This window comes from Panicum virgatum, chromosome 4K (genome assembly GCF_016808335.1).
Source record: "Panicum virgatum strain AP13 chromosome 4K, P.virgatum_v5, whole genome shotgun sequence".
Taxonomy (NCBI): Eukaryota; Viridiplantae; Streptophyta; class Magnoliopsida; order Poales; family Poaceae; genus Panicum; species Panicum virgatum.
In genome coordinates, this window is record NC_053139.1 from 9,055,599 (window position 1) to 9,067,075 (window position 11,477).

Below are 11,477 nucleotides of genomic sequence, written 5' to 3' on the forward strand. Positions count from 1 at the left end.
TGCTGGCTACCTCTACAAACCATGGGTATAATTGACATCCAGCAACTCTTAGTTAATCTAGACACCATGTCTACACTAGTAAGGGATACTCTAGTGTCCCGCACGGAGCCCCCACCCTCCGGATGGACAGACATCACACTAGAGCAAACATACAAATACTGGAGCAGTTGATAGAGTTCTAAGAATGGAAGACTAACCATCTCCAGCACAGGGCGATCATACAATGCAAGCATTGAACAATAACGCAACCATATCAAGAAGCATATATCCGATAACTCAGAACATACTTCAAGCAGATATCGGTAACCATAGTCTAATTCTATTACAAACAATCGAATATTACAAGAGAGAGCTAGAGATGAACCCATACCAGACTCTCGAGCAGATCCGACGACTCGAAGACTCCTAGACTTCTCCTAAACTCCACTAAGCCTAAAGACTATGCAAGATGAGCAAGAGAGGAGAGGAAGTGTGGTGTGTGTGTGTGTGTGTGTTCTATTCTCCACCCCTTGTATTTATAGCAGGGAGCCATGGGGCGAAGCCTGCAGAACCGACTTGAGCAACCAGTGAGGAGGTGACACATGTCGAGGTTGAGGCGGTGGGGCCCACGTGCCAGTTCGGCCGACCAGGTAGGTCGGTCGACCTGCCCGGGCCGCCAACCGCCCCATCTTCTTCCAACGGACTGTCATGGGCCTCCTTTTGTCTGAATGCTGGGGCTTGTCTTGTCTTGACTGGTTTTGGTGTGGTTCTTGGGCTACACTTGGTCCAAATGAGCCTGAATCGTCGCTCTGATATTTTCCGTGATTTTATGTCAGACCAAAGTGTGCGTGCAACCTACATATTAGCTAAAAAACACAACTTGTATTTTCTAAAAGGTAAAGTGTGGTTTAGGGACTTTATTAGATAAGGATGCGTGTAAGAAATGCAAACTCTCATGATTTTCTGATCAAGTTGACGTCTGGAAATGATCATTAGTGAGCGTCAACAGTTACCCTCATAGAAAGAGTCAAAAAGGGCCATCAACTCACCCTTGATCACATCCCAAATTTTTTGGTAAAACATGAAGAAAAAACCATCAGGGCTAAGAGCCCCATCACTATCAGAGTAGGAATCCTGGATAGCTTTTCTAACCTCCTCCTCAGAGAAAGGTTTTTCTAGCTCTAATACCTCCTCACTAGTCACTACTGAGTTTATCCTCAGGATCAAAGAAATGATCATCCAGATCTATATTAGGCATGTCCTCATATTTAAAAAGCAGCTTATAGTAATCCATAGCAATTTGTTGGATCCCTTTAGTGCTATGTACTGGCCCCTCAGGCCCCTCCATCATGTGTATAGCAGTTTTCCTCCTATGGTTGCCTACAGTTTGAAAGTACTCAGTATTTCTATCCCCCTCCAAGAATGTGTATGGGACGGGGCTAGTTAATCTAAGCTATTAGTTAATGTACGTCCACTTTCCATTCATTTTAATATGAATTTACATAATTGAGATTGTTCTTGTATATACCAAGAGCCTGATTGGGAGGTGGGGGCTTAATTTAGGCCAATAAGCATCATGCCATGACAGGCTTAAAATGAGTCTCACATCTGTTTGGAGCTTTATGCTTAAAATAAGCACCCATATTTTTTATGCCAGTTTTGCCCTTAATTGATGTTGCAAACCACTTTTAAACCGGATAGGGTTGGAGGGGTATGGGTGAAAAAGGGGACCGTGCCCGTGTGGGAGTATCTAGTGGGCCCCACCAGCAAATAAGCACACCCACATGGTGGTCATGGCCTTATGGGGTGTTTAAAATAAGCCTTGGTGTTTAGAGGCGCTTATTTGGGTTTTCTTTTTTTGTGTGGGTGGGTGGGGTGGGTTGGGGTGGGGGGCTTATTATAAGCCCCCTTGAACCAAACAAGATCCAATACAAAATGAGAAAAAAATGAAACATTGTCGTACTTACTGTTTAATTAAGTTTTGCTCAAAGTTATTCTTCTACGAGTAATGTTTTCTCCTCACAATCTACAGCTCAAGATTATTCTTCTACTAGTAATATTCTTGTAGTTGTGAGCTGTGAACAAGTCGGTGTACGTCAGAGCAAGTCGGTTTACGGGCCAAGCCCGTGTCCTCCATGGGCACACCGCACCAACAGTTGGCTTTTTCAGGAAGCATGACAAGGAATGTAAACGGATCGAATACGGACGAATATTATTGATATTATAATTATTTTCATATTTTTATTCGAATTAGAAGTCGGATACGGATAGTGCTTGTTTTTACTAGATAAGATTGTAATAGATATATCGACATCATAAAAATGTAACTTTCTGTATCTGATACGGTTTGGTTACGAATATTGAATATCCGCAATCAGATATGGACAAATAAAAATTATTTCAAATCGAATTGAATTTAAATATGATCGAAAAATATTTGTATCATTTATATCCTAACCTCCGCAAATTTGGAGTATTTCGAATAAGATTGTACCAGCCAGGAGCATGTCGTCGTGGCGTCACGTGTGTCGGGAGACGTACACGCTCTGATTTATTTATGGGCAAGACCGCAGGACGGCAGCAGTGGGTAGTACTCCGGGGGTATTTAGAAACAGGGACTTCAAAAAAGTCCCAGAGACTTTTTAGTATTTAGAATTATTAAATAAAGATTAGTTATAAAACTAACTGCAGAACCCTGGGGCTAAACTGAGAGACGAATCTAATGATGTATCTTAATCTATGATTAGCGAATGGTTACTGTAGCATCACTGTATCAAATTATGAATTAATTAGGCTCATTAGATTCGTCTCGCGAAAAAGCACTCAGCTGTCAAAAAATATTTATAAACAGATTTTATTTAATAATATAAAATAGTAAGATTCCTTTTGATGTGATAGGGACTTTTGGAAAAAATCCTGGAGCCAAACAGTCCCTCCATCTACCGGGCTCATAAAAAACACGACCGGATATGCTCCCTCGCATGGTTGGTTAGGCTGACCACAGCGGAGGGAGCCAGAGCAAATTTACTCCCTCCTCGTTTCCCACGTTCTATCTGTCTACAGTGCCAAACAGTACATCTACAGTGTCAAACAGTGTATTTGCTCTTTCATTTGCTCTTTCCACTGTGGACGGTCTTACGTTAGTTGGTTAATGGCTATGGACTTGGGGCTACGGGCAGCAGCCGCGCAGCGCAGAGCATCGCATCGTGGCCCGGTTTGGATGAGAGTAGCACGAGTAGTATAAAAATTTTGACCAATAATTAGGGGTACTAAATAAAGGTAATTTACAAAACTAACTCCACAATCCCGTACGACTTCGCGAGACGAACCTAATGAGGTATTTGGCCACACGATTAGATGATGGTTACTGTAGCATCAATGTAGCCAATCATCGATTAATTACTATCATTAGATTCGTCGTGAAAAGTTACACCCATCCGTGAAAAGGTTTTGCAAATAAACTTCGTTTAGTGCTCCATGCATGTAAGATTCTTTTTTCGAGAATTGTGTGCTATACTATGCTAGGAAAAAACAAACAGGACCTGTATGCATGTACTCCCTCCGTCCCAAAACACATCTCGCACTTTGAGAATCAAACACTTTAAAATTTGACCAAATATATATTAAAAAATATTAACAATTATGATACTAAACAAACATCATTAAATTAATCACATTATATATTTTTATGACAAATTTATTTAGAAACACAAATGTTAATATTATTTTTTATATATACAGTCAAATTTAAAATTTATTTAATGAGCACTTATTTTGAGACGGAAAGGGTACCCGCTGCGGCGGAACTACTGTTCTTTAGCAAGTATACCGGTCGCCAGAGAGACGGACCTGCGCTGCGCCGACAACCGCCGAGAGGCTCAGCTCTGATCGACGCGGGACCAGTGCTTTTACCGTGTCACTCACTGCACGTCTGCACAGCCCACTCCTACCTTTGGCCTTTGGCCTTTGCCATCGGAAACTGGAGCCGCCCCGGCCGGGCTTCGCTTAACTAGCGGCCAGGACGAGCGATCGGCGCCGCAGCTCGCATGATCACCGGCGGCGGCAGCGGGAGGAGGGGCAGAGGGATGGGCACCGCCGCGGCCGCACGGTCCCTCCCCACGCCCGGCGTATCGCCATCGCCGGGCACATGCCTGCCCCACGCCCTCGCCGCCGCGGACGTACCGTGCGCGCGTGCGTGCCCGGCGAGCGGGCCCACGTCGTCACGTGACGAGCCCGACTCGATCGCCTTCACCCTCTCGACCCGTCACGCCGTGCTCAGGCCTCCTGCCTGGGCATGACCGGTCGCTGTGTCGTCGTCCCGCTTTGACCCTCCCGCGCGCCCCGCCCTGCGCGGCCCGGTTCACCGTAGTCCATGCGCACCCCCGTGACGAGGCTGGTTTTCGTTGCGCCGGACTGCTGCTAGTGCTAGCTGACCGTGCTTGTTTCGTGCCATCATCATGTGGCCATTTGGGTTGACAGCAAGGATCAGTTACCGTGTCGCCATTGCTCTCTCTCTCTCTCTCTCTGAAAAGCGCCATTGCTCACCCTTGATCTCATCTTTCGTTCTTTCAAACATCCAGGGATGCCGAGCATCACAAAAGTGCAGCTAGCTGCTGCTGAAGGCCAGGCGTGACCTGGAGGCCCGGGCCAACTAAACAAAGCAAACATGAAACACACCCATGCTGCAATACCATTCTTCTCTTTTCTTATTCTTATTAATCTAGAAGTGCAGGTCTTAAAAAATGGCAAATCTCAAGTCAACTTTTAGTCGACACCGTGCCGGAGACGAAGACGAGAGGCAGCAAGGAACGTTTGTGCAAACTCAGCGATTTATCTGTTTGCACCAGCAGGACAGTAAATGCCAACACCAAATCAAGAAAACCACTTCAGTAATCTCCTTCGTAAGCTGCTCGAGACAAGGACCTGGTCCATGGATGCAATGCACCGCCGCTACCTCGTACCCCGCGCCGCCACGTTCGGACATGCTCACTTGCCTCTGCCCGATTGGCCGGACGCCCCAGCAGCCCATGTCGCTCTCGCCCGGGCGCCCATCCCCCTCCCTGCGCAGCCTCACATGCCATGCCATTTACCACACCCCTGCGGCGGGCCGGCGGCCACTATTATTAATTCGTCCTCCCTCCGGCCGGTGTCCGACCCGCCGCACCGCACCAACCGACTAAACTGCCACCGCCCGCCACTTCCCCTCCTAAGACACAGAGGCCTGCCGTTTCCCATGGCGCGGCCCGTGTCGACGCCGGCGAGGTCGATGGCGGCTGCGGTCGCGGTGGCGGTCGCGGTGCTCCTCGCGGCGTCGCCGGCGGCCCTGGCTGTGCACGACTACGCCGACGCGCTCCACAAGAGCATCCTCTTCTTCGAGGGCCAGCGGTCCGGGCGGCTGCCCCCCCGACCAGCGCCTCCGGTGGCGCCAGGACTCGGGCCTCCACGACGGCGCCGAGGCCGGCGTACGGGCACCACTCCCTTCCACTATTTTGTTCCTCGCAATGAGAGTTTGGGGTGTAACTGAAACGAGACGGTGTATGTGTCGTCGTGCAGGTGGACCTGACGGGCGGGTACTACGACGCCGGCGACAACGTCAAGTTCGGGTTCCCGATGGCGTTCACGGCGACGCTCATGTCGTGGGGGCTGATCGACTTCGGGCGCAGCTTCGGCGCGCGCGTGGAGGCGGCGGCGCGGGCGGCCGTCCGGTGGGCGACGGACTACCTGATGAAGGCGACGGCGACGCCCGGCGCGGTGTACGTGCAGGTGGGCGACGCGTCCCGCGACCACGCGTGCTGGGAGCGGCCCGAGGACATGGACACCCCGCGCACCGTGTACCGGGTGGACGCCGCGCACCCGGGCTCCGACGTGGCCGCCGAGACCGCGGCCGCGCTCGCCGCGGGGTCCCTGGTGTTCCGGGACGCCGACCCGGGGTACGCGGCGCGGCTGCTGGCGCGCGCCGCGGAGGTGTTCGCGTTCGCGGACGCGCACCGGGGCGCGTACAGCGGCAGCCTCCGCGCCGCGGTGTGCCCCTGCTACTGCGACTACTCCGGGTACCAGGACGAGCTGCTGTGGGGCGCGGCGTGGCTGCACCGCGCGTCGCGCCGCCGGGAGTACCGCGAGTACATCAAGCGCAACGAGGTGGCGCTCGGCGCCAGCGACGCCATCAACGAGTTCGGCTGGGACAACAAGCACGCCGGCATCAACGTCCTCATCTCCAAGGTAACAACGGTCATGGCTTTTTCCATCTTGCATTCATCCCCAATGTTCAGTTGTGGCGAGGTATTTTCGAGTCCAGAAGTGGCCTAGGATTGCGCGACGCTAGGGTCCAGGGATGTCTGTCTTGTTTTGCGCCCCCGCGTGACGCTGCCGCTCTGCTCGCGAGCCCAGCGCTACATCATCGCCCTGCCCTGACCTCTGCGCCGCCGCGCTGCTCCCGGCCAGCGTTGTCGAGCGCGGCGCGCACATGGCCGTGCTTATAGTGTATGATGAGTTGATGACTGCTAGTTAGCTCCTGACGGTTGTGGGTTTAGGACTAGACGAAGCCGTAGCAAAGTGGCCCTACTCGCTAAGGCTCGGAGCATGGGCAACGGGGACGGGACGGGACGGAACGGAACCTTTTCACGCGCGCGTTGCAGCAGTAGACACTAGTGCCGGCGTGCAGCGCCTTTTGACCCGACTCCTGGGTCCGGCCCGGCTGCCGGAGAGCATGATGCCGTGGTGCTACTCGAATCACGTCAGCTAGTGTCGCGCCTCCAGGGCGACCGATATTCCCCTTCTCGTGAGCGCACATCGGCGGCTAGCGTTTGAGAGTCGTGACAGCATCGGTCGCGTTGATTTCCCTGCTAACAGTAACAACGGCAGGTCAAGCAGTGTACATGTACACTGTACAAGCACGCCGCACCAGTGTTCTCCCGTGCAATGGGAGGGCTCTGCAGAGTGCGGAGTTGTTAATTCTACTTCTGGGACTTTGGATTGGGCACTAGCATCTTGTTTACCCACCTAATCATTCTCATCGTGGTCTTGTGGATCCTGACACCATGCCATTGCAATAGATAGGGTGGTAATAATGAATTGATACCCTGCACGCCGTGTCACATGCCGGGATTCAGTAGTACTGATGGCCTTCATTGTCTGTCAAAACAGACCATTAGTGTGTACGCTCGTACTCATTAGTAATTTATCCTCTGTACCATCCATGGGACCAAGATTCTATCTGGATAGACTAATCAACGCTTTAGCAGTGCCGGTCCAGGCTTTTTGTCAGTGGCTGATTAGCGAGTGGATCTCGAAGCAGGCAAGAGCATGTTGTGCCACCCTGGGCTCTCTTGCCCACGGCGCCTTTCAGCCTTTGCAGCTCTCGATCACGAGTCACGGGGCCTCGTGTTCTCTGCAAACTCTACGTACTCATGCTGATTACTGAATCATTGTACTGCTAATCATGCATGATGGCGCTGATACCTGTCATTATCGCCCTGGATTAGATTTTCGCTCTAAAAAATTATCACACTGGATTGTCCACTGATCGAAAGGATCCGCGTGCTGCTGCTGCTGCAGGAGGCGCTGATGGGCAAGGACGAGTACTTCCAATCCTTCCGCGAGAACGCCGACAACTTCATCTGCGGCCTCCTCCCCGGCATCTCCGGCGGCTCCGGGCACCCGCAGATCCAGTACTCCCCCGGCGGCCTCCTCTTCAAGGTGGGCAACAGCAACATGCAGCACGTGACGTCGCTCTCCTTCCTCCTCCTCGCCTACTCCAACTACCTCAGCCACGCCGGCGCCCGCGTCTCCTGCGGCGGCGGCGCCTCCCCCGTGCAGCTCCGCCGCGTGGCCAAGCGGCAGGTGGACTACATCCTGGGCGACAACCCGCTGCGCATGTCCTACATGGTGGGCTACGGCCCGCGGTACCCGCTCCGGATCCACCACCGCGCCAGCTCGCTGCCGTCGGTGGCGGCGCACCCGGCGCGCATCGGGTGCAAGGCCGGCGCCGCCTACTACGCCAGCCCGGCGCCCAACCCGAACCTGCTGGTGGGCGCCGTCGTCGGCGGGCCCAGCAACAGCACCGACGCCTTCCCCGACGCGCGCGCCGTGTTCCAGCAGTCCGAGCCCACCACCTACATCAACGCGCCGCTGCTCGGCCTGCTCGCCTACTTCGCCGCGCACCCGAACTTGGAGGCGGCCCAGCTCGGCCGCGACTGAGGACGGCGTTCCGCGTGGGCTTTTGTGTGTGGGCTGTGCGATGGGCCTGCCTGCTTGATCATCCGTCCTCTTCCCGATTCCGTGGATCCTATATATCTTTCGGTAGATTTTTTCTTACCCACCTTCCAGTGTTTGAGATTCGTGCAACCATCTATACCGTTGGATCAACACACTCAAACCCTCACCCCCTCTCTCACCCGCGCTCCCTCCCCTGCTCGGGTGCGCGGCACGCTCGCCGGCTGCTGCAGCCCCACGCACGCCACTGCTCCTCCGCGCGGGCGCGCACTGCTGCCGAGCTCGCCGGAGAAGAAGGCTGCTCGCTGGAAAAGAAGCGCCTTCAACATTTCGATTTAGTACTTTCAACATTTTGTACTTTCAATTTCAACATTCGTGTGTACAGTTTTCAACATTTTGATAGTAAAATGTTGAATCTAATTAAAAAAATATTGAGTTAACACTATTAAAATGTTGAACATATTTGCATTAGATAATTGAGTCAAATGAGTTTTAAAGATGAATAAATTATCTATCTTCCACAAGATATATATAGGAGCCCCTCCCGATTCTGCATTGCCAATTCAGTAGAACTAGTAGTAGTGTTGCGTGTCATGTAGTACTTAGCATGTGTGTCAGTGTGTGCCGATCCGCTCCTGTAAAAAATGGCAGGAGCAAGGACTGGTCCTAGTGTCAGTGTGTCCTCTGCTTCTAGTCTTCCACTATGGCAAGTACCTGTATGCCCCCATGCTTAGCATGCTTGGAGTGGATGTGCTTTAAGATCCACAACTTTGTGTGGAGCCTTGCTAGGAATCCTGTGGCGTTTGAGCACTTAGCAACAGCACACACACGCCCCTTTTTGTCAGCCACAAGCTCACGGAGACATGTTCATCAGTTCATGTGATCATGTGCCGGACCAGGACCATGGTCTGTTCCTTTCAGGCTTGGGCGGGGGGTCCTTGCTGGAATTCAAAGGTTTGCTTGCTCGAACCAAGCAGCCATCAGCGCTCATCATTCCGGCGGCGTGGAGCGTCACCGAGAAGGCCAGAAAGGGGAAGCCAGGGGAGAGTGCCATTCCAAAGTGGCGTCCCCTGCTGGCTCGGCCGGCCGGCAGGTGGCCGGCGCCCGTCACGGCGAGGTACCGTGTACGTGACGGTGCGCCGCGGGTCCTTGCGACGATCGATGGATCGGCGGTCGGTGGTGGGGCTAGCGAGCAGTGGCCAGCCCGTGCCGTTCAGATCGCGGGGCCTGCAGCTGCAGGTGCACGCCGCGTATCTTTCAGCCGCCGTGCGATCGAATCGGGCCGCAGGACGCAGGTGCAGGAGGCTGGAGTGGGAGAGAGCCCTGGACAAGAACGGCCCGAGTACCGACGGCACTGGGCCCCCGATGCTTACGGTGTACCGGAAGGAGACGTGCGCGAGAACAACGCAAACTTTGTCTGGTGTGAATGTGGAGCTGTGCAAGAAGTGTTCGCCCGCAAAAAAAAAAAGAAAAAAAAGAAAGAAAGAGTGGGGAGGGATGTGAAGCTATGCAGTTTAAACTGGTCAATGCTCTAAAGTAGGGTAACTTTTTTTAAAAAAATGAAGTAGGGCAAATTTGATGCTGGTTTTAAAATTCGCTCTTGATTCTTCTGCTGGGCAAGTGGTAAGCGTAGAAGGTTGGAAGGGGAGCACGTAGAAGGTTGGAAGGGGAGCAAAAGGGAGGGGAATAAGCGAAAAGGGGCGCCATCAAATGAGCATCATGGCTAAAAGAACCAAAGTGCAATAATTAATTAATGGCGACACTATAAAGAAAGGGAAATGGAGGGGGGACAAAGAGGCTTGATTAAAGGATAGCGTAAGCATCCACTCTACTGTCGCAAGAACACCCCTCGGAAGCCACTTAATTGCAATTTGGCGAGCACCATTGGTTTTGGATTTTGGTCACCCCGCGCCGCCGCTGCAGATGCCGGTGAGCAGCACCGGCAGCCGCGCCAGCGACGACGAGCCTTCGGACGCCCGCAGCAGCCGCCACCTCCCGCGCTCCTCCGCCACTGCGGCGGCCGCCGCCGGCTGCGGGGGCCGCACCCTGCCGTCCTCGAACAGCGCGGTGGCCGCCGCCGCGGCGGCGGCCTCACGCCCCGAGGCGCCGGTGCCGTCGCAGAGGAAGTCAGCCCCCGCGAGCTGCCGCTCCATGTCCAGGAACTCGCCCAGCGACGTCGGCGGCCCGCCGTCGCCGTGGTCCCGGCACAGCCGCCACCAGCTCCCGCCCAGGCTGCGCCCGCGCCGGCGCCGGCGGCGCCGCCTCCTCCTCCGCCACACCCCGCCGCGGCGCCTCTCCTCATCATCCTCGTGCGGCGCGCGCTGCGCCCCTCCCGCGCCCTCCTCGGCTGCCGCCGGCGCCCTCGCCGCGCGCCGCTGCTGCGGCTGCGCCTGCGCGCCGCCGAACGCCGACACGCCCATCAGCGTCCCCAGCGTCGTGCTCCGGTCTGGGAAGAAGGACCCCGTCGACTGCCAGCCACCACGCAACAAGCCAAAACGTTATCCGCACCATGTCAGCTAGCTAGATGAATGAATGCGGATCGACCAGGCAGCTAGCCAATGCGAGAACACCCAAGAAGAAGCTGGACGGCGAGTTACACTGACCTCCGTGTCGAGGTCGGAGGAGGAGGGCGAGGAGTCGGCGGAGGGGGAGGTGGGGATCATGTCGGCGTCGAGGTCCATTGCATCCGGGGACCCAGCCCTCTGCGGCAGAGGCGCGTGGCCGGGCGTGGGGAATGGCGCGGGGTCGTGGTAGTGGTGATGGCCACTGGCGCTGGCGGACGGAGACTGAAGGGAAGCGAAGCGAAGCGAAGCGAAAGGGTTTATAGGGAGGCAATTGTCTGGCGGGGCAGTTGATTGCGGATTTGCGGTGCCGTGACGGCGATGTGGGCGAGCCGAGAGGACCCATGGCATAGAGAGGGAGCTGCCTTTGCCTTTGTTTTCTTCATCACCGGCATCCGGTGAAACTCGTACAAGGTCTTGTGACCCAACAGACCAGATGCACGGCCAGGGTGTGCATGAGTTTGAGGATTTACGTCATGAGATCTTGGAGCCTTTCAACTTTCTTTCCATGGCATGCCTTTTGAAATAATTTTGCTTGGCATGCTAATTATTTTTTTTGAAAAGACTAATTATTCTTCCCTTTAGTTTGGAGACGGTAATAGTCGCAAGACGTTTTAATGTTGCCATAAGTGAAAATCATTAACTCTAAACATGTTTATTGAAAGTTACGATAGCAGTGTATAAGATAAAATTAGTTCCAGAAGTCGTTAATAGTATATCTTTATA

General features: G+C 53.8%; 1 protein-coding gene and 1 pseudogene across 1 annotated transcript; one reads left to right on the forward strand and one right to left on the reverse strand.

The window, feature by feature from the left end:
- Positions 1-5,033: 5,033 nt before the first annotated feature.
- On the forward strand, positions 5,034-8,635 carry LOC120704677 (annotated as a pseudogene).
- Positions 8,636-9,901: 1,266 nt separating this feature from the next.
- LOC120704678 (uncharacterized protein At3g17950-like) lies at positions 9,902-11,190 on the reverse strand. The gene is made up of 2 exons (XM_039989157.1): positions 10,794-11,190; positions 9,902-10,658 (listed from the first exon to the last, which is right to left on the reverse strand). Exons 1-2 carry the CDS (start codon positions 11,100-11,102, stop codon positions 10,092-10,094), a joined length of 876 nt encoding a protein of 291 aa, XP_039845091.1. The 5' UTR covers positions 11,103-11,190; the 3' UTR covers positions 9,902-10,091.
- Positions 11,191-11,477: the final 287 nt, after the last annotated feature.

Bases quoted from the DNA above. Each gene is read 5' to 3' on its own strand.
- LOC120704678 (XM_039989157.1), bottom strand. From the start codon at position 11,102: ATGCCATGGGTCCTCTCGGCTCGCCCACATCGCCGTCACGGCACCGCA. The intron at 10,659-10,793 runs GTCAGTGTAACT...GGTGGCTGGCAG, and splicing joins CCTCCGACCTCGACACGGAG to TCGACGGGGTCCTTCTTCCC.